Genomic DNA, 21779 nt, shown 5'->3' with positions numbered 1-21779 from the left:
CCCCCCCCCCCCCCCCCACCTCGGCAGACCTAGTTTGCAGGAGGCCCTAGGATGGTTGTAAGGCAGGGAGGAGGAGGCCGGTCTCCTTGTCAGGGCCTCACGGCCGGGGGCTGTCAGCCCCAGGACCGTATCTCTTGAAGGATTATGCTAGAATAGCCCTCTGATTCATGATCCTTCATCTCCCTCACTGAGGCTTCTTTCACGGGGACTGAGGTGCCCACCGGGAGTAGCTATTAGGCTACACTACGGCTGATTTGTTTGACTTTATTTAGGGGAAGCTCGAACCTAGTCCTTGCGAAAAGTGCTAGGACCGGAGTGGGTCACGATAAGCTTTTAATCCTGAAATTCATTCAGATAAGATGGCTTTATGCCCAAGAATCCCAAAAGCTCTAGAGCCAACTCAGAAAGTTGAAGCTCACACATTCAGGCCAATGTCCTTTCCCTAAAGTACTTACGTAATGACGGTGAACTTTGTTTTAGAGCCCGGACAGCTGTCCTGAAGCCATTAGGACGCCACAATGTGTATGAGCACTGAGCTTACACCGAACTTATTGTCTTGCAAGGTATAGTTTGAGAATTTGTCCTACTTAACGCAAATTCCGTCTGGCGTTCCTGAACATGTGTGCAAACACATCTGCATCGTTTCTACGAGGATACACCCAGGGATGGTGAGCATGTAGCTCTGCGGTGTGTTTTGTCCCTACCCTCTAAGGCTTGCAGCTACTTCTGAAACAGGCGTGTTGGATCTAGAAGACACGTTAAGAATTAGAAAAAGTGCTACACACTTGACTGGTGTTTCCATTTTCTTCTAGAGTTCTAGAAAATCTTGCAATGGGGATACTCTTTAGTTTGGGAAGATAATGCCCAAGTTCTGCATAGACTGTTACAGGAACACACAGCGCACGCTGGGAACCCGAACCAGGTATCTCTGATTAAACCTAAGGCTGTGTCTCCGTTAGTTTAAAAAAAAACAAAACAAACCAGGTGAGAGGGAAAAAGAGGGCACAGAAAGAAGGACAAACGCAGGAGCGGTGTTAGTGTCAGAGCAAGGAAAGAAGGACCATTCGACTGTGTGGCAAACGTGTAACTGCCACGTTACCTTCTTCTCCTTGGGTGGGACTGTGGCCCCCGGCCTAGTGTCTTTAACGTGACTGTCAGCCCGGGACTGCTCAGCGTGACTGTTTGAATTTACATCCATAAAGGAACACTTCTGGAATGCCTAAGGGATTAAAATACTGAGGTTAACAGGGATGCCGGCGTAGTGATGAGGGAGGAGGGAACAGACAGGGAGTCTGGAGGCGTGGAGACCCCAGCCTAGTCCTGCCGGGCGGTCACACCAGGGACGGGGAGGCGGCGCCACGAAACCTGGTTTGGCATTTGGCCTCAGAGCAGCAAAGCTGAGCTCTGAGCCAGAGGCAGAGGCTTTCTCACTGGCTGTGCCACGGCGTGATAAATGGACAGAACCCTTGGAACGCATGCCCTTTGTGGGGTGTCTGGGTGCCTCGGTCAGTTAAGCGACGGATTCTTGACCTCAGCTCAGGTGGCGATCTCACAGTTTGTGGGACTGAGCCCCACACTGGGCTCAGCGCTGAAAGCGTGGAGCCTGCTTGGGATCCTCTCTCCCTCCCCCTCTCTCTCTGCCCCTCCCCTGCTTGCACTACTCTCTCGTCCAAAGTGTGCAGAGCCCGATTGGGATTCTCTCTCTCTCTGTCTCTCTCTCTCTCTCTCTCTCTGCCCCTCCCCTGCTTGCACTACTCTCTCGTCCAAAGTGCGCAGAGCCCAATTGGGATTCTCTCTTTCTCTCTCTCTCTCTCTCTGCCCTTCTTCCCCTGCTTACACTACTCTCTCGTGCAAAATAAACTTTAAACAAAAAAAAAAAAGAATACAGTAGTAACATAGTAACAGGTACTCCCACATTCTAAGGTGCTCTGAGGTGCATTTAGAATAAAGTGATGCTCCTGAGTGCCCATGGGGTTCTGAGCTGCCTCCTTTCTGCCTGAGCTTCTAGATCTGTCCTAGAAAACTATCAATTTTAGTTCTAGGAGTCCACCCCAGTTTGGGTGAACAGTGGGTGAGGGAGGCCAGTCCTCAGACAAACAGAAAGCACAGGCTGTGTCTGCGGGGCAGAGAGGGAGTGACAATACGGTCACGAAAGCAGGAAAGATGAAGAACCCAGCACCCAAGCTTCTTGAAATCAGTGGCTCTCAATTCAACTACATGTCACCTAGTTAAAAAAAATTTTTGTTACCCAGGCCTCACACAGAGAATAATTAATTCAGAATTAATTCACAGGCCTTTTTTTCTTTTAAACTCCCCCAAATAATTCAAATTTGCAGTCAGGATTAAAGATCAGCTATTTCGATGAAAAATCCCAAATAACTGCCTCAATATTTTCTTACTGCCAAATATGGCCCTTTGGAAATAACTCCGTGGGCAGAAAGAATATCCAGGCCCGTGCCAAGTTGACTGTTTCAGCACGGGTCCTAAAATACGACTTGAGCCGATGCCTGGGAACTTCCCCAGCCTGCTCTTCTGTTTCTCTGCTTGTTCCTTCTTCCTGAAGCCGGTGTGCTGGCTCCCCCCTTGGGGTCTCCCAGACACCCCAGTCCTAGCGGGCCCTGGAGATGCCCATTGAGGCCACCTGCCATCTTCGCTGGGCTGTCAGACCCTGGACTTTGGAGCCTCTGGTTTTTTCTGACGCCTGGTAACACACAGCAGGAAACTGTTCCACAGTCACATTCAGGAGGCCACATCTGCTCCTTGTCCTGCCTCGGGGGCATCTAAGTGCAGAGCCCAAGTGCGCGGCTGACCTCCTGATGCAGCGGGTAGGGTCCCTACCCCAGAAGGAGGGCTCTTGGCTTTGGTTAAGTCAGGCTTAGAGCACTTGATTCACCAGTATTACCTAACCACCAATAACACAACAAGAAACCACATACTCCAGGCTTTGAAAACTTTCAAAGAAACCATCAGAGATATTTAGATGTCAGTGGTGGGAAATATTCCCAAGTGATGAGCTCTAAAGCGTAGCTGGAACAAGTAAATGACTTCTCTTTGGGGGCTAGTGCAGGACTATCCATGAGCCTAAAAGTTTCTACTTCTTGGATTAGGAGTGACTGTTCACCTTGCACAGATGTAAAATTACCTAGTTCTTCGTCATCCATTTGAACCAAACTGGGCCGCGATCAATTTAAACCACGGTTTGGGGCAGAGGCTACAATGAACGGTCCCAGAATCTGCCTACACATCTCAGGACGAGCACCAATGTCCCGACGACAAGCAGCCCGGCCATGCCAGTGTCATTAGCCAGAGGGTCCTCCCTGGATCACTGAGTGACGGACGCCTCCACCCTCTCAACTGTTTCATGCATCGCTAACCGTATACATCTATGGTTCCTATGTATGACATTCTTTAAACGTCCTAAAAATCTGTCAGCGATCTGATTGGTGGAGGGGATGTCCTGGGCCAGTCTGAGAGAAGCTCAGAAGGGCTCAGCCCTGTGACAAATCAACCAGCAGCCCTGTAAATCCAAACAGCCCAATTTTGGTAGTTATTACCACGGAAAGCAGAGTGGAACAGCCGTGGTAGAAATGACATGGCTTCAAAGTTCTCTTTACTCCACATGAAGAATGCACACCCATGGTGCGTGCACTGGTGAAGAGGCAACGTATTTTGGAGCCCTAAGTGTGTGATCTGACCATGTGATCTGACCATCCAGAGAGGGGAAAAAATGCTACAGTGAGTATGGGTCAAAATGAAACATTCTATGAACAGACTTTGGTCTGGGAATTGTGCATGCCTCTGATTAGAAAAGTTCTTAGAACATACACCCAGGGTAGGTTCACATCCATGATTTGAATGTGGGGTAAACTTTGAGTACCGTTTCTGTACCCCATCCTTAATCCTAAGAATGGACTGTGTCAATTAATTAAAAAATAAAAATCGAAAACTAATAAATAATCATGTTGCAAACAGGGCAAAGAAAATGGGAAATGAAATCGTTCCGTTTTTCTGCATATTTGAAAAGATGATGCTGACACCAAATGGGAACTTGGTATGAAGGACAGAAGACGTAAGGGCAGCCATTCTAAGTATTAAAACCAAAGTTTTTATGAGACCCACGTGAAGGAGGCCTTAATCAGTCCTTATGAAGACAAGACGATGGCTGATATTTCGGATCCCTGTCTGAATTGCTTTTGAAATGAATGGACTACTAAAAGCAAGGAAAGTAAATCCTCTTGGCCGGAGCTAGGAAAACTCGCAATTCATTTCCCGTATAAACTTCCTGAGTTGTTTTGTGAAACAGTCATTCCTTACACACGTCATGAAGTACCCTGAGGGTAGTTCAGCGCCATCTTGGAAAACTGGAGGCCAAGGCCAGAAGATGCTGCTTACGAGGCCTAGGTCCAAAGGCTCCTTGCCAGCCCTCTCTAGCTAATGGATCTGTGAGAGACGTAGCCAGAGCGGCCTAGGTAGGAAGGCGAGGAGCCACAACCAGTTACCTCATCCACATACCTGGAGTTCCGCCATTATTTTGTCTCCTTCTTCTTCTTCCTCCTCGTCCTTTGAGGACGAGGTAGCGACTGGCGGTGGGGATGGGGTCCAGGTGGAAGCCAGCTCCTCGGTCGGACACTTAGAGGCTCTAGCCTGGGGGCTTGGCCCAGCATCTTCACTGCTTGCCTGTGGAAGATTCAAATCACAGATATTAGCTCAACGCCTCTAGGGGCTGGCAAAAAGAGGCACAGATTACAGCAACACACGTTCCCTTACTGCCTGGCATGTCGGCTTCCTACCTCTTCAAATCGAGTCGAAAGACTATTAATATCCCTTGCCTTTAGTTTGGGTATTTTTTGTACAAGCTGCCATTTTGGTGAATGGGTTGAAGATTTTAAATGAAGTTATAACTACTCAACATTTGGTGCCTTTAAGAAAGGCCTGCCCGTACTACATCCCCTTGGAAATTGTATTTTACATTTAACACAAAAGACCAAACTTGCCAAGTTAAGTGCAAGCTAAAACCCACTGAACACCTTTCTGTACAGACTCTTACAACCGTGTGAGCTAGTCTCACTTAGCTTTTGTAAGGTGGACTTTCCTTTGCGTCCCCTTCTACTCCGTTTTCAATCTTATGAGGCCCTTGCTGGAGAAGTAGCTTGTGATTTGCATTTTACATTGTTGCAGCTACAAGTCAAGTAAGGATAGAGCTGGTGGTGCTGAGTCTAGTCCAATAACACTGGCTGACATTTTCCCATCTGTGGGGCTTCCTGTGATGTAGCTTAATCAATTCTCTCCTCTGCCTTACTGCTTTCTGTGTTCTACATGAGAATAGAGAGAACCTTGTCTAAGGGTATCATTTGAACTCAGAGACCAGTTCACCAGAGCTGAACCCATCAGACCTTAGCGGTGATGTTCTCCTTCCTGCTGGTGTAGACCACATCGCCGGACCTCGTGGTGGTGAGCCCTGATCCTGGCAGGTAGCTCCGCCGAGGGGGTGGGGGAGGAGGAGGTGGGGACTTACCCCCCAGCTTGTCCAAGTCTTGTTCTGAATTTGGAGAGTCTTCTGGAAAACAGTGTGTCATTGCAAAATAACCTCTTTGCAAGAGAACTTCCAGAACAGTGTATTTCTATAAACTTGATGCAATCTGATGTAAACATCTCTCTGTTCTCTCCATAGTGCCAGGATTAAAGGCATAGACCCTACAGCCCGACTGACTTGAAATCCCAAAAAGACCCTGCACAAGTTAATTAACTTCTCTCTGCCTCAGTTGTGTCATCTATTAAATGGGTATCATAATAATCCTCTCCACTGGGATGCTGTGGAGATTAAATACCTTAATATACACGAAGCATTTAGAACAGTGCTTAGTGACTTACTGTAAATGCAATGCAAGTATGAGCTATCATTATTAAAAAAATATGTGCATATATATATGTATATATATGTATATATATATATGTAGCATATATACATATGTAGATATATTTTAAGTAGGCTTCATGCCCAGTGTGGAGCCCAACATAGGGCTTGAACTCAGGGCCCTGAGATCAAGACCTGAGCTGAGATTAAGAGTCAGATGCTCAGGGCGCCTGAGTGGCTCAGATGGTGAAGCGTCCGACTGCGGCTCATGTCATGATCACACAGTTGGTGAGTTCGAGCCCCGCCTCAGGCTCTCCGCTGTCAGTGCAAAGCCCACTTCAGATCCTCTGCCTTCCTCTCTCTCTGCCCCTCCCCTGCTCACTCTCTCATTCTCTCTCAAAAATAAACATTAAAAAAAAAAAAGAGTCAGATGTTCAACCGACTGAGCCATCCAGGTGCCCCAAGAGCTATCATCATTAAGTAAAACTTCTGGGTATTCCTTGGAGAGATGAAATATTAGAGCTTAGGGACAAATCCAGAGCCCCTCGCATGGCTGCTAAAGGAAGGACGTGAGAGACAGTGTTATTAGCAGGAGAAGTTTGTGCAGGGGATGTTAGAATAGAATCTGGCCGATGAAGGGCCAGGAGGAAATGCAAGGCAGATGAACAGAAAACAAAGTCAGGGACAAAATGGACTTTTGGTCCTGGTTATGTGGTTGGAAAGGGTTCTCTGCTAATGAAAGGAGGCAGTAAACACAGAAATGCAGAAGGAGAAGTTGGCATTGACACCAAAGGTTAGGAAATACAGGTATCTACTTAGCTTTCTCCAGAAAAATGTCCAGAAAAGGCACTTAACCAAATTCAAACCTCCTCATTTCTGTCCTTTATCATCATTCCTCACCTCTGCCTTTTACCAGCCTGAACCCAAGTGCGCACTAAAGCAGCAGAAGCAGAAACTCGGGGTTGGACCTTCCAACCGGGCTTTGCCCCAGCTCTCTCTAGGAACACGGCCTGCCCTCTCGGGAATATGTTTGTCCTTTCTGAGCAACCTAGTCAGAGCTGTTTGAGGGACACGCTTGAGAAGTTTCTACTTAAAGCTGTAGTAAGGGTGTGGGTGCTCATCAGGGTGAAAGGCCAGTGGTTACGTGTAGCCGACAGTTCTGGTCTCCTGCAGGAGAGTGTGGGTGACGAGGCCCCAGCAGCAGTGGGCCACCCGGCTGGTTCCTGAGCCAGCGGCCTGGCCGGGGGACAGCCTCATCAGCTTTGTGGGTCCCCCCAGGGACTGGCACAGGCTGACGGGCCCTGGAAGTGGGCCCAGGTCTCCTCTCCTGGGTCATGACCATGACTGCCTCTTTGCCCGGCTTTGGTCAGGGCTCCTCCGAGCTCTCCTCTCCGCGAAGCCTTGCCCTTGCTCTGTGTGCTCAGCCCAGTTTTAGCAAAGAATTCCGTGAAGTCCGTTTAGCAAGAATCCCCCATTCTTGACATCTGAGCTGGTTCTTCACTCCCTCTGCACATCCAGGCCCTTGGCCTGCCTTTTAGCGAGACTCCCCCTACCCTTGATGTATTGTATTCAGAGCTGGGTTCAGTTTCTCTCCCCTGCTGCCGTGGTCTTGAATAAAGTCTTGCTTGCTCTTTTTAACAAATATCTCTGTGAATAATTTTTCTTTAACACTGACTGAGGCTACCGTCTCTAAAATTTTCCACTGATTTTTTTAGGAGCTACCATCCGTTCCCGTTTTCTAAGTAGTCAGACAATTTATACAAGAGGAAATACAAATAGCTTTTAAAAACCCTGAGCGTAGAATTTCACCTCATTAGTAAACAAAAATCAGTAAAAGCAGTGACATCCATGCCAAATAAGTAAAAATGATAGAAACCAACGTTTGCAGGTAACAGATTGTATCCTTACGCATTTCTGGTGGCTGGTACATTAGCAGACTCTCTCTGAAATCAGGCCATGTGTTAAGACAAAACAAAACAAAACAGAACAAAACAAACTCAGCTGGTCGAGCATGTGACTCTTGATCTCAGGGTTGTGAGTTCAAGTCCGATGCTGGGTATAGAGTTTACTTATAACATAACGTAACACATTTAATTGAGCAAAAATACTTTGGGGAGTAATTTTTAAAAAACACTTTATGCAAATTATTTCTTTGGTTTTAAATGTTTGTTTATTTTTGAGAAAGAGGGAGACAGAGTGCAAGCGGGGGAGGAGCAGAGAGAGAGGGAGACACAGAATCCGAAGCAGGCTCCAGGCTGCGAGCTGTCAGCACAGAGCCCGACGCGGGGCTCGAACTCACGAACCGAGAGATCGTGACCTGAGCTGAAGTCAGACGCTTCACTGATTGAGCCACCCAGGCGCCCCACTTTATACAAATTTTTTTTTAATCTGAAGGAATAAAAAGCCCAGATGTGGTAAGATAACAAGTGCAATCACGAGAAGGAACAATTATGATTTATAACTATTTTTTATAACTTATTTGTGATTATAAAACATCAAAGGACTACCTGACAAAAGCAATAATAAGGAGAGCCAAATTAGGCCAGATGGAAACGGAATGGTGTAGATTCTTACCCATGAGAAATTCCTCACGGGGACTTTGGGAGAGAAGCCATCTTTGTGAGAACAGGGCTGCCCCTCCCGGGCCCCTTCCTCCTAAGGTACTTGCTGCCTGACCCTTCTGGTCCCTAAACAGGCCTCACCCAGCTGGGCACGTGGGGAAAACGGGTGAAAAACTTGGCTCACACAGGCTGATGGGGGCAGTTTCAGTGAGGGGAATTTTAGAGCAGCTTTGGCGAAGGAGAACAGCGAGACAGGGTTACAGTGGTTACAAATTGTATCTACGCTCATGTTCCTGGACATGCATGCAAGTCAAGATGGCGATTCCTTTCCAAATTAATTTCAGCTACTGGAGGAGGCACCATTGAATGTGGCTCTGAGACACTGGGCTGCAGGTAGAATGGAGTCTCTGTTCGCAACTTTAAGATCAGAGTAAGGCATGAGGCTTGTTGGTTGGAGATTTAGGAGGCTGAGTTTTCTAACGGTTATTTTATGTTCTTAGGGACACATTGAGGCTTCACTTCCATAGTTTAGTTAGTTCAATATACAATCTAATAATTTTGACTTAAAAAATGCAATTTCGCCTCATGATCTAATGTCCCCTCGGGACCTCATAAAGGCTGGCATTTTCTTCCTGCAGCATATGAAAAGCTCTTACTCTAAATGCGGCCCTCTTATTCTCCCAGCTGGTGCTGTGAAGTGTCATAAATTCACAGGAAATGTGGAAGCCGGGAATCTAAATTTTACCTTACCGGGCATTGTTCTAGTATCCTCAAGTAGAACATCGTTTCCAGGCTACGGTTACAGTTAAGAGGCAGTAGTGAGAATGTAGTGATACCTGAGGATTTGCTCCAATTTATAAGAGTCTTACGAAGTGAGAGATTGGTGCTGCTGGCCAGCACGTGCTTACGTGGGCAGCACTGCCCTGACCCGAGGGTAGCCAGCCCGCATAGCCCTGTGAGCACCTCACCTGAAAGTTCTAGCTTGTCTACCGGAGCATCGCCCTTTGGTTGTGGGCCCAAGGCTGGTGGCATCTCCAGGTTTGGAATTGACCTCATGATGTTGGCCTGAGCTTCTTCCAGTAGCTTCTCAAACTCTTTCCCGTTATAGTGGTCCAGATTTTGCCTTTTCTCTTCCCATTTCCTCTCTGCTTTCTGCAGGAAAAGAACAAGTGAAGAAGGTTTAAAAACCAGAGGGAAAGCTAATCAGAGATTTCGTGTCGGGGTGGCGGAGAGCATAACACAGGTTAAATGTGGATAAAATAATGCTCCAGTTTTCGCACCGAGGGACATTTTTGCACAGACAAACGTGCCCCTGTGCTCTCTGCTGTGTAAGCCCGAGTGGTCTTCACTCCCACAGAAGCAAGCTCAGAAACCCAAATGCATTCTTTCCATTATTACTGAGCACTTACTGCTACTTTCAACCAATACTAATAAAAGGACGCAGGGATATGCTTTCAAAAGTATGTATCCCATCACCAAGTTTTTGTTCTCGAAACGGAGTTTTCACTGTGGAGGAGATGTGCAGACAAACAGAAGCTAAGCCCAAAAACACTCACCAGGAACAAGGAATCCTACATCCCAGTCCCGTGGCTAAGAACTGCTATATGGCCTCTGGGTCAAACTTTCTTACGTGTAAAATGGGGTTTATCTGGGTACCCTCGAAGTTCCATCAAGTTCTCCCAATAGGGAGAATTACATGAAATGCATTTTTAAATACCTGCACATTTTTTTTAAAGGAACATTTTCCTGTGATTTCGAGGTGGCACAGTAATCCTTCCAGGAGGGCAGAGAACCCCAACACGTAAGAACTGGAAAAGACCGAGGGGATCACTTCACCAACACACTTCACACGTGAGAATGCCGAGGCCCAGTGAGGCAAAGAATGTGTCCAAGATCCACGCTGCGTAAACAAGCCTCCACCGCCACCGTCCTTTCCACCCCCTCCCTTCACTGTTTCTTCCTAGCATTTACGACCATCTGGCATACGCTGGTTCTCGGCCTCTCCCTACAAGCAGGCATGTTTCTTGAAGGCATGGACTCTGTCCCTTCTGTTCCCTGCCTGCCTCAGGGCCTCTGGGGGCTGGTGCACAGCAGGGCTCGGGGATACGGTCCGCGGAGGAAGCTCACCTTACGCAGCAGCAGTGGAGCGGACGGCGAGGCCCAGGCCTCCTTACCGCAGATCGGGGCATTTTCAGAGACGACTCGTGAGTCGAAACTGAGAATACACACGCGGCCACGATGGCCACGCCCAGTGGGTTCTCAAGAGACGTTTGTTAAATAGATGGGTCGTCCCACTGACACGGTTTCCATACAGAGATGTAGGAAGTGGCAGATTCCACTCACTCTCAGGAGGAAACGTGTTGTTCAGTTTTCGCCCCTGCCCTGCTGGGCACGATGGGACAGAATCACTGTCAGGCAATCACATCTCACCCCTCCCGTGAGCTGCGTTTCGTAAACGGCTGGCTTGGAGGAGAGGCACAGCCGCTGACTTTGGAGCAGAGGCAGAAGCTACCTAGGGTCCAGAGGCCCGGTTGCCCTGACCGTGGCCTTGGCAATTTGAAGAGGTTATTTTTTCTTGAAACCTGAGTTATCCACTGCTGACATGCAAGAGAGGCGGGCACGGTGAGGAGCAGGGCCTGGGGTAACGACGCTGGGGAGACAAAATGTGATACTCAGGCGTGGATACCGGCTCTTGATAGAATCTTTAAAACCATGGCGTGCTTTCTACGTCGTGTGACTCGAAGACCCAGTTTTCTCTTTCCATTTTGACCGCCTCCACCTTGCATCCTGAGACTACTCTAATGACTTCCCACCCAGCAACCTTAATTCGAGACCCCACCACCTTAATTGATTCTGTACATTGTTTCAGAGCAATTTTCTGAAGATGCTGATTTTTTATCACTGCTCTGAGGGGCCGCATTTTTTCGGACACCCACCCCATGACCTTGAGACGTCCTGGACTGGTTTGCCAGCTCCCACACATCCGGTTCCAGTCTGTTTTGCCAGCCTCATCTCCTCTACCTTGTTCCCATAAAACAAGTTTACTCGTGGTTCCCTTTGCTCCAGCAACCCCTCTGTGCTAGCCCTCACCAACCCTGCTCCACTTACCCAGATTCTACTGACTTTTCCAGGCCAGTAGCAAACCCTCCACAGGCCCGCATTCACCAGTGATGTGCTTGAGCAGGGAGAGCTGACTCACATCTCCCCAGCCGCATGCCCACTGATGTCCCGCTGAAACTCAAAATCAGCGACGGTGGGAGAATATGCCTCAGAAACTGGCAGATTCTATGAATCAGGGCTTCCCCCTGCCCCCACCAGAGAACTTGTTGGTAAACACTTCCCAGCACACCATGGTTTCACCTTCCCACAGGATGGGGTGTCTCACCCTTCTCTGAAATCTGACTGTTCTCTTAATCTGGCCATCGAAACCCATTTGTAGTTCAAAAAATCTCTCTTTGAGACAAATATATGTACATACATAGATATATAGATATATCTATATATCTATGTAGATATATCTATATAGATATATAGATATATCTATATCTATATATCTATATATATTTGATATAAATGCATCTTTGACACATATATGCATTCTCTTTACAACCAGACTATAAACTCCTTGAGGGAAGGACCAGATGTTATTCCTCTATAGGGTTAACGAGAAATGGACGTACGACCCTACCTCAATGGACACTGCCCTGTTCTTGGCGCTCGCGCTGTGGATTTCCTCAATGAGCAAGCTCTGCATGGCAGAGCCGTTCATGGGCATCTGTGGGGACTGAGGAGCCTGTGCCGACTGCAGAGCTGAGGTCACTTCCTGTGTGGTGGCCGAAGGGCTGGTGGGGTGGGGACCCGAGCCCCCCGGCAAGTGCTGGGCGGGGTTGAGCAGGGCGGCGGAGAGCTGGGAGGGCTGGATGACCACCGGGGAGCTCTGTGCATGGTGAACGGTCAAGGGCACCACTTCTGACTTCACGTCGCCGGGGACTCCTGCGCCGTGGAGGGGCTGGCCTGAGGTGTGGGGTGCCTCCTCCTGGCTCTTCAGGACTTCCGCGGCCGTGGCCTTTTCCATAGCGACGTACTGTGCGGCCTGGGCTGCATCTGTACCTTTCAAGAGCCCATCGGTGACGTGTCTGGGAGAAACCATGCACAGCAGCATTAACTCTTAAGGTAGGTAGCTTGCATTTTATTTGTATGGCACACTTGAATGCCGTGGCATCCCAAAGCCAGGCAAGAGGTTGCAAAATTAAGACATCTGAAAACCCGGAGTAGCAGCTTGGGGATGAAGGTTTCCATAGCAACTTCCTAATGCCCTCCAATTGCCTCCTGACCGTCTCTGGGACCTGATTGCTCAGTCCTTCCCTCACGAGATGGTCTGTCTCTGCCTTTCCACCAGCACTGTTGTGCCCAGCCAGACATGGTTCCATCACTATTGGTGTGGGGGCGGCCAGGAGTGAACAGATGATTCTAACATTAACCCCCTCCACCCAGTCCCCGCTGGACAGCCCTCAGAGATGCTCTGTTCTAACCCCAAAAGCTTCCTGAGCCCTCCATATTCTCCTCCTTTGAAAATCCACATGGAACTCTTGTTCCTCTCCAAAACCTAACTGCTAATTATCTACTGTTGACCAGAAGGATTACCTATATCATAAGTACCTGATTAACATACATTTTGTATGCTATGGCTGGATTCTTACAATAAAGTAAGCTAGGGAAAGGAAAACGTGATTAGGAAGATCACAAAGAAAATACATTTACAGCATTGTCTTGTACTTATCAAAAAAAAAAAAAAATCCTTACATAAGTGGACCCGTGCAGTTCAAACCCGAGTTGTCCAAGAGTCAACTGTATTTTAATTCCTGGTGCTTGCTCTTCCTGTCGCTTGGATCAGGCTTCCTTCCCCACCTGGACTCGACCACACCTTTCTGGGAGGTCAACAGTGACTCCAAATCTAACAGCCCGGTTGGTCCTCATCCTCCTCTGCATTTTGGGGTCACGTGAAGCTATCTGTGCATTTCCACCCACGGTGCAGTGGAAAGAACATGGCTCTGGGGTCAGACAGGCCTGTGTTTGAATATCATCAGTTCTGGCAGGTTCTAGCTCTAGGATGCTGGGAACTGTACCTTTCTGAGCCTCAGATATTTTTCTGTAGAATGTAGTGATGATGATAAGGAGGAGGGAGGATGAGACTGCCTTCTGGCGCCTTCCTCGGGAGCTGTTGTTACGATCGATGTAGGGTATGTCAGATGATATGATACACGGTACTTGACCTATAATCTTTAATCAGTCCCTTACTTTCTTCTTATTAAAATGTCTATTTTTGATTTGAAAAGAGACACTGCATTCGATGACTCTCCTCTGCTACTCGTTTCTTTTGCTGTTTACCTACCCTGTTCCTCCAATCCCCAAGGGACCCCCGAGGATCTGTTCCCCCCCTTTCCCTCTCCTGCCACCGTGCCCTCTCTTCCACTGTCAGTAGTCATCTTCATGAAGGCAACTTCCAGTTCTCAAGCTCTCCTCCCTCCTGCCCTCCCTCTCTCCAGTTTGGCAGGGCCACGCCTCTAACGCTGTCTCTTGAACTTCATTCAGTGTGTATTTCTTCTTCTAACTGAAGTCATCTGTGCTCCAGAAGTGAAGGAGGCTAATAAAATATTTTGACGCATTCTTTAATCTTAAAGTGTTATTAAAAAGGACCACCTTCAAATGATTTTTTGAAAAAAAATGTTTACTTAATGTTTCCTAACGTTAAGCTCTAGGATGTGCCAAACGCAGCAGGCTTGTGCTGACCAATCGGGACCTCAAGTCATACTGCAATGGAACGTCTAAGGTGGGAAGGAGTTGCTGCCGTCCTCCCTCACGAGTTTCCCCGCCCCCGGGGGGGGGGGCGGTTACCTCCGCAACATGGTCAGGGTGTCGGTCATGCTCCGTACTCTCTGCAGGAGGCTGTCCAGCCTGTGGGGCTCCTCCTTCAGAAACCGCACGGCCTCGACTTCTATGCGCAAGATGGCTCGCATCTTGTTTTGTAAGGTGGGGAATTCTCCTGCAGGCCAAGAGCAGAGGGTGAGTTGGAGAAAAAGCGGAACAAGCCCCCATCCCACACACGCACGCCGGGTAGGGTCGGGAGCGTGGGGTTCATCGGCCGCAGCGCTCCGCACACATCTCCAGGAGGCAGACGCCTGTCCCACAGAGCCGGGTTCCAAGTGACCTCGGGCAAGGGCAGAGGTCCTCTGCGCCTCACTTCCTGTCTGCTTATGTGGGATAAAGGCAACTGTCCCTGAGGGCCATTTTCAATGAATTTGGCACAGGTGCCCTGGAACACTGGAAGAGCCAGTGGAGAGAAACTGTCATTGGTATCATTTCGCCCTAAATCTTATGGCGCCCACTAAAATAGAAGCTCCAAGAAGACAGGGACATCTGCCCATTTTGTTCAGTGAGGCATCGCCAGTGCCTAGAACAGCGCCCACAGGGTATTTGATGAACACTTGCAGGCACACATGCACGAACGAATGGATCTGTCACTGTCGGACAGAGTTTTAACCTCCCCCCCTCCACCCCGCTCTCCTCCCGGAGACACGCTTCGGACTTCTCCCCTTCAAGGAGGAGGCTCACCTTTCAGGGTGGCTACTGCTTCTCCCACTTGTCGCAGGAGGAAAGCCCCATCTTCCACATCTTTAAGAGTGACCACTCGGGTAGCCGACGTAGAGTCCTTCTTCAAGTCTTCAACGAAGTCTTCCAGCTCACTGGGGGTGGGGGCAAGCAGACCAGTAGGTGGCAGTGAACACCGAGACCCCCGAAAAAGGGCAGCTGTAGTAGCAAAGGGCCCATCCGAGCCTCCTGTTGCTCACCGCGGCCCAGCCTCCCCTGGCCTTCCGCTAAGATGGCGGCAGTATCTCGAGAGAGTAGCTTGGTGTGGCTTAAATATTCCTCTGAGGTGTAAGGCGGGTGCAAGGAGTTTTCCCAGGGCCTGTTCTTGGGGATGCCCAGGTTGGCTAGAGGGGAGGTGGTGGCTGGCTGACAAAGGACCCATTCTTTATTTTCAGTGGTGCTGATGCCGACAAAGGGAGGGGAGTGTGCATTTTGTCAGGTGATGGGGTGGGGGCAGGGAGCACACGCCGTAGCGGGGCAAAAGGAGGGGTCCTGATTGGCTTATATTAGCCTTCTAAACCTGAAACTTGATATATTGGGCTGGATAATTCTTTCCTATAGGGACTTGACCTGTGCATTGTAGGGTGTTTCGCAGCACCCCTGCCCTCTGCCCACCAGATCTAGTAGCACCCTCTCCCCAGCGTGTGACAAACAAAGATGTCTCCAGACACTGGGAAATGTCCCTGAGGGAAGTGGGGATGGGGTGGGGGAGGGGAGCAAACTTGCCCCTGATCGAGACCCTCTGGGTTATACTGATGGCCTCATCAGTAAGGACTGACTTTCCTCTCTAAGCTCCAAAGACGAAGAACGATCACAGATCTGATATCTGGTGTGTATGTGTGTGTAAGAGAGAGGGAGAGAAAGACACGCAGGTGCGCGCGCACGCGTGCGCGCGCGCGCGCGCGCGCACACACACACACACACACAGGTACTGCTAGTTCTGAGGTCTTCTGCTTCAAAATGCAAAGCAACCAACGAAACAAACCAACAACATCCTGTCTCCTGGGCACATTAATCACCCATCGTAAACACGGTTGTATCATTTCAGTTTGCCCGTAAATCTGATGACAGAAAACTTCTCTTAAGGTAGTGGAGGACAAGAACGTTGAGAGATTAAGAACCACTAGGTGGCGGTAGGCAAACAGCATTCACCTACAGGGGCAGTGCTAGGGGCTGGCGGGGAACAGGGAAAGAAGACACAGCGTATCTGTAAAAAGATGGCCTGCCAAGACCCTTCCCGCTAAGTGGGGGCGCAGATGGAGGTTATGGATGGCACAGCTACTGCAGGACGGATTCAGGCGGGATGCCATGTGTGTTTAACAAGGACCAATGGGGCAAACAACAAGTCCATCCGCTGTAGAGAAGCGAGATGGAGTTTTTGGTGATCTCTTTCATTCTATTATGGAAAATGGACCCAAATTGCCTGTGATCCCTTCAGATGAAATACTGCAACTCAGGACCCAAAGGGAAAGCCCCAACTGCTCACTGTCCACATTTGCAAACTATGGGAAGGTACCTGGTGTTATGGGAACCCACCCACAGGAAACTTCCTGCAGCTAACCACACCCCTGAGGAGACGATGTACGCCATCCCTCCTAAGAGCTCTAAATATGGCACCTATGTGTGCAAAAGTTATTTACCACTTCATCACCAAACTGAAATATCTTGGAGTGTAGACTGGACACACTGTCCAGTCCTTCCAAGTTCCGAGGGAAGAGCTAAGACCCAAATGTTATCACGGTTCCATTTACAACCCACAAGTCTGCCAGGTGTCAATGAATACTCCTAAGAGCGATCATCTGACCTGAAGTCAGTCTGCCTAAAGTTCTATTTTAATCTCTTTTACATGATGTGCCTTTGGGATTTCATAACTCTGAACACAGAAGACCCATAAATGTCACAGCTTTTCCTGGGTTGATCAAGGAATATACACAAAAGTGTATTGATATTATTGTACACAACAATGTCATTTCTGTTCATATGTTTATGATATATATTATGAAGCACTCAGATAAAATTTGTTTATTCAAAATGTAACAGAGATCATGGAGCTAAAATGAATGCTGAAAACAAACTTTCAATATTATGTAATCAATATGACTCTGGAGATGTGAACTTGGCTCAAAGGAAAGCCAGATGTTCACAGATACTGTGGTTTAGCTCTAAATCCATTCTATTTGTGTAAGTTGCTTTTCATACTATGTTAGTTAAAAGAAGCATTAATGTTTTCATTAATATATTAATGAAGTATATTTCATTTGACAGTTATTAGAAGCCCAATTATTATTTCCAAGTAGAAACCCACCAAAGAGAAATGATCTGGATTCCATTTCTCTCCATATTCTAGATCCAAATTTCACTTCTCTGCCCTCTTAATGGCTCACCAGCAACTTAGTCCAATATGACGCCCAAGAGAACTTATTTTCCAGTGTGTGTGTGTGTGTGTGTGTGTGTGTGTGTGTGTGTAAGGTGAAGGGCAGGGGAGGGGAGAGGAGGGAAGGAGGGGAGATTGTTTTCCTGATGTTCCTAAGTTGAAATTTCCAGTTGTCTTTTTTTTTTTTTTACATGTATTTATCTTTGAGAGACAGAGTAAGACAGAGCACAAGTGGGAGAGGGGCAGAGAGAGGAGACAAAGAATCTGAAGGAGGCTCCAGGCTCTGAGCTGTCAGCACAGAGCCCGATGCAGGGCTTGAACCCACAAACCGTGAGATCATGACCTGAGCTGAAGTCAGTCACTTAACCGACAGCCACCCAGGTACCACCAGCTGTCTTTTGTAACAGTCCATTTTCATTTGATTTCTCTTCCCATTCCTGTTTTTACTCCTTGATTCAGGCCTACTGACATTTTTTTAAGTTTATTTATTTATCTTGAGAGTGAGAGTGCATGCATGCAAGTGAGGGAGGGAGAGAGAGAGAGCGAGAGAGAGTATCCCAAGCAGGCTCCATGCTGTCAGTGCACAGCCCAATGCGGGGCTCAATCCCACAAAACTTGAGATCATGACCTGAGCCGAAATTAAGACTCTTAACTGATGGAGGGAGCCACCCTTGTGCCCCAGGCCTTACTGACTTTCGACTGGACTGTTCTAGCTGCTGCCAATATGGTTTCCCTGACACCAATGTTTCCCCCTCCAACAGTCCTGCACATGATCACCAGAGGGACCTTTCTGAAACACAGCTCTGCATCCTTTGCTGTGTTTCCTTGATCAAAAAACTTTGCTGCATCCTTGATCAAAAAACGTCAGTGACCTCCCCATCAGGCTGGTCAAATGGGAAGACACTTGAGAATCTCCCCTGGGTAAAATGCACATTCTTACGCTCCATCCAGAGAGGTTCTGGAGCTGGGGTTGGACCCAGGAGCTGCCAGGAAAAGCCAGGAATCTAGGTTTCTGTCACATGATCCTCCAATCTCGGTAAACACAGTCCCCGCACACACGGAGCAGGCAGGCAGGGCGGGAATGTGGTGTAAGATACGGGCAGGCATCATGCAAGGGGGAATGGCGTTACCAGACATGAGACATGGTCTAGTATCTTGCATCATCTCCGCCAACGTGGTCGGCCCCCAGTTTTCCAAGGACACCTTGCACCTTCCTGGTCCTGAGTCTTGCTGGCTCACAGGGTTGCTCTGCCTGGGAACTGCCCATCCCTCGCCCTGCTTTCACTGATGGAACCCCGCCTGACCTCCAGGCCAGCCTGGTTCGGCTTAACAAACCCTTTGTGAGACCCCGCTAAACACACGGCGCTGCCCTGGGTCTGGGGCCACAAGACAAAGAACTTATTTCAGGTTGTCTTCTTGATCCCTGGGGCCCGAAGCAATCTCTCCTTTGCGTAGGGTCACCTGGCACAGGTGAGCCACCTGTTTTGGGCTGTACACATACTCATATACTCTGCTTTGCCGGACCGGAGCTCCTCAAATGCCCTGTGCACATCTTCTCCAGGTGCAGCCAGCCCACAGATGAAGTGCTCTCCTGATAGGCTCCCCATGCCCCTTCCTAGCTCACTCCTGTGCTGGGCTGCTGGGGGTAGTACTGAGATTAAGTACTTTTTCTAGAGCAAAAGCAAGACTTAGCTGACTGATAAACACAATTCTTAAAAGAAGGAAATTTACTTTTTCGTGATTTAATTGGAAAACATAAAATATTCTTAAAAGGCTACACGTTTTTAAAGAAGTTTTCAAGAAGAATCTTTTAACACCTAGATGTAGACAACTGGGCCATCACAAAAACATTTCAGACAAATAATAGCCTTATCACCTCACGGTGGGTGATTAATGGTCTACAAATGAATGAACTACATAAAATATTAGAAGCTATTTTGAGATGTTGGTGAACAGTGGTCAAATTCTTTTTTTTTTTTTTTTTTTTTTGGAAAATTATAACTCTAATTGATTTTCTCCCCCCTCTGGACTGCTACTGAGAGGGACATTCTTATTTTAATTAGACACGCTGGGTGGGCATCTGGGGTGACACAGGCTCAAATATCAAACAGTTGATGGAAAATAACACTTTCCATCATGGAGACTTCCGGTCCTTCTGCCCATGAGAAGAACGTGAAAGTTGCTTCTTTCTAGTCCCAATTTGGGAGATTTAAGAGAATTAACAATGCTAGGAGAATCCAGAAAAATTACTACTCATTACACTAGAAGGTGAAATCATTCTATGATAAATCTTCATTGCATAACAAAACATAGATTACCATAAAAGATGTGCCCACCCCAGTGACTGGGGAGTAATAAAAGTGCTCATTTCAATAGTGGGGACTTGATAGATGCTTTCAATAAGAACCTCATAGAAGATTGATAACATTCAAGGAGGCATCTTTCATTCCTGGATCAGACATACTGTACACTTAAATTCTTCTTTTGTGCTTTTAACTACAGTTGAATAATAGGAAGATAATTTTAACACCGTTATTTTGGCTATTAGTTTTCATTTACTGAGATTAAATGCAGACTTCCCATTTATCATTGGGTTTTGCCATTTGCTTCCTCTCATTTTCTCTGTTGCCGAGCCCTACAAAGGAGCGCGGTGCTCCAGCTGTTAATGAGACAAGTGCAGTTGAACTTCCTGGGGTCTGGACAGAGGGGCGCTAAGTGTCCAAGGACACCCAGAACCAGCAGAACCCTAACTTGTACACAGTAGGTGCTCAATAAAGAAAGAGGGAGGGGCGCCTGGGTGGCTCAGTGGGTTAAGCGTCCGACTCTTGGTTTCGGCTCAGGTCATGATCTCACGCTTTGGGAGTTCGAGCCTTGTTTCGGGCTCAGTGCTGTTGGTGCGGAGCCTGCTTGAGATTCTCTCTCTCTCTCTCTCTCTCTCTCTCTCTCTTTTCCCGCCCTCCCGCCCCCTTGCTCTCTCCTTCTCTCTCTCTCTCTCTCTCAAGATAAATAAACTTTAAAAAAAGTTAAAAGAGAGAGAGGGAGAGAGCACCATCTAGGAAGGGGCTTCTCGTTGGCAAGGACAGTGTCTTTTTCGGGTCCAACGGGTGACTGGCACTCACCACAGCTTTTTGACGATCTTCTCCTCTTCGTGCAGGTATTTCTGTCTCTCTTGTTCCACGAGGACGCGCTGTCGCTGCACAGGGTCCTCCAGCCTCTTCATGGTTTCGATCACTTTGCCGCTGATTTCCAGCTCCGCCTTCTTCATCATTGCCCTCAGCAGCTCCTGGTTCTGCAGCTGTTGAACAAAAGAAATCAACTTCAGTTGGTGCTGCCTGACTGACATCGTGGCGACTGACTGCCTGACGGTCTTCAGAAGCCGGCTGGGGTAAACAGCCCTGCAGCTGAATATTTATTTCAGTGAGAAAGGGAAGGAAGCAGAGATTGTATATAATATTGCTACTTCAGCCAACATCTGAGGTTTACTGCCAACTGCTAACCAGACTTTCACGTCTGTGTCTGCAAAAAATAGGACACTTACTCCGGTCAGTGCAGCATGGACAACAGGCATAAACTCTCACTGACATGTTTTTTACAGGGAGCAGCTGAGAGCACTAGCTTTGGAGTCAAGCGCTTTTTTTTTTTTTTTTTTTTTTTTTTTTTTTTTTTTTTTTTTTTTTTTGCTGGTTGTGTAGCTCTGAAGATGCGCCTGGGCTTTGCAAGCCCCAAATTGAAACACGGAACTGAGCGTGTGATGATGCAGAACCCAGTGACCCAACCCACGCTCCTTCCTTGAACTCACGTGATCTTGGAAACATCACTTTCTCTTTCTCTGTGCAAGACTTCAGCTGCAAGAGTGGAACGTTTAGGAATATGGCTTATGGTGTTAGGAGAATATCTGTAAAGTTAGGAGAAGTGGTCTGTGCACCAAAATATTCCTTCCTGCCTACTGCAGCCTCCTTCCATCATGGTGCCCAAAATACCCGTATTAGTTGGCCTTTTAGATCTCAGAGGCTTTTTTAAAAACTTTGTCCCCCTTCACCCATTTCTCACACTCCCCCCCTCTGGAAACCACCAATCTGTTCTCTGTGTCCACGAGACTTTTTTTTTTATTATTATTATTCCTCATATAAGAGAGATCATATGACATTTGTCTTTCTCTGACTCATTTCGCTTAGCATTGTGCCCTCAAGGTCTATCCATATTGGCACAAATGGCAAGATTTCATTCTTTTCTATGGCTGAGTAATAGTCCATTGTATATAAACACCTAATTTTTTTAATTTTTATTATTGAAGTATGGTTGGCATACAATGTTATATTAGTTTCAGGTGTACAACACAGTG

The 21779-nt window shown here is 47.8% G+C and overlaps 1 protein-coding gene across 12 annotated transcripts in view; it reads right to left on the bottom strand.

Annotated features, from left to right (window-relative positions):
• The window catches only part of KIAA1217 (KIAA1217 ortholog), a 302038-nt gene that overhangs the window by 7588 nt on the left and 272671 nt on the right, over positions 1 to 21779 (bottom strand). For 10 of the 12 annotated variants that reach the window (XM_049624709.1, XM_049624710.1, XM_049624700.1 and 7 more), the window contains 8 exons: positions 20557 to 20732; positions 15028 to 15158; positions 14311 to 14458; positions 12104 to 12551; positions 9384 to 9567; positions 5394 to 5557; positions 4513 to 4677; positions 1100 to 1219 (listed from right to left, as the gene is read on the bottom strand). In XM_049624709.1, coding sequence (XP_049480666.1) covers positions 1100 to 1219; positions 4513 to 4677; positions 5394 to 5557; positions 9384 to 9567; positions 12104 to 12551; positions 14311 to 14458; positions 15028 to 15158; positions 20557 to 20732 — 1536 coding nt within the window. The remainder of the gene's footprint in view (positions 1 to 1099; positions 1220 to 4512; positions 4678 to 5393; positions 5558 to 9383; positions 9568 to 12103; positions 12552 to 14310; positions 14459 to 15027; positions 15159 to 20556; positions 20733 to 21779) is intronic. The other 2 variants (XM_049624701.1, XM_049624703.1) reach the window with 1 other exon arrangement.

Source organism: Panthera uncia, chromosome B4 (assembly GCF_023721935.1).
Source record: "Panthera uncia isolate 11264 chromosome B4, Puncia_PCG_1.0, whole genome shotgun sequence".
NCBI classification, from domain to species: Eukaryota; Metazoa; Chordata; class Mammalia; order Carnivora; family Felidae; genus Panthera; species Panthera uncia.
The sequence above is the reverse complement of the archived record's forward strand: the minus strand, read 5'-3'. Positions and strand labels throughout refer to the sequence as shown.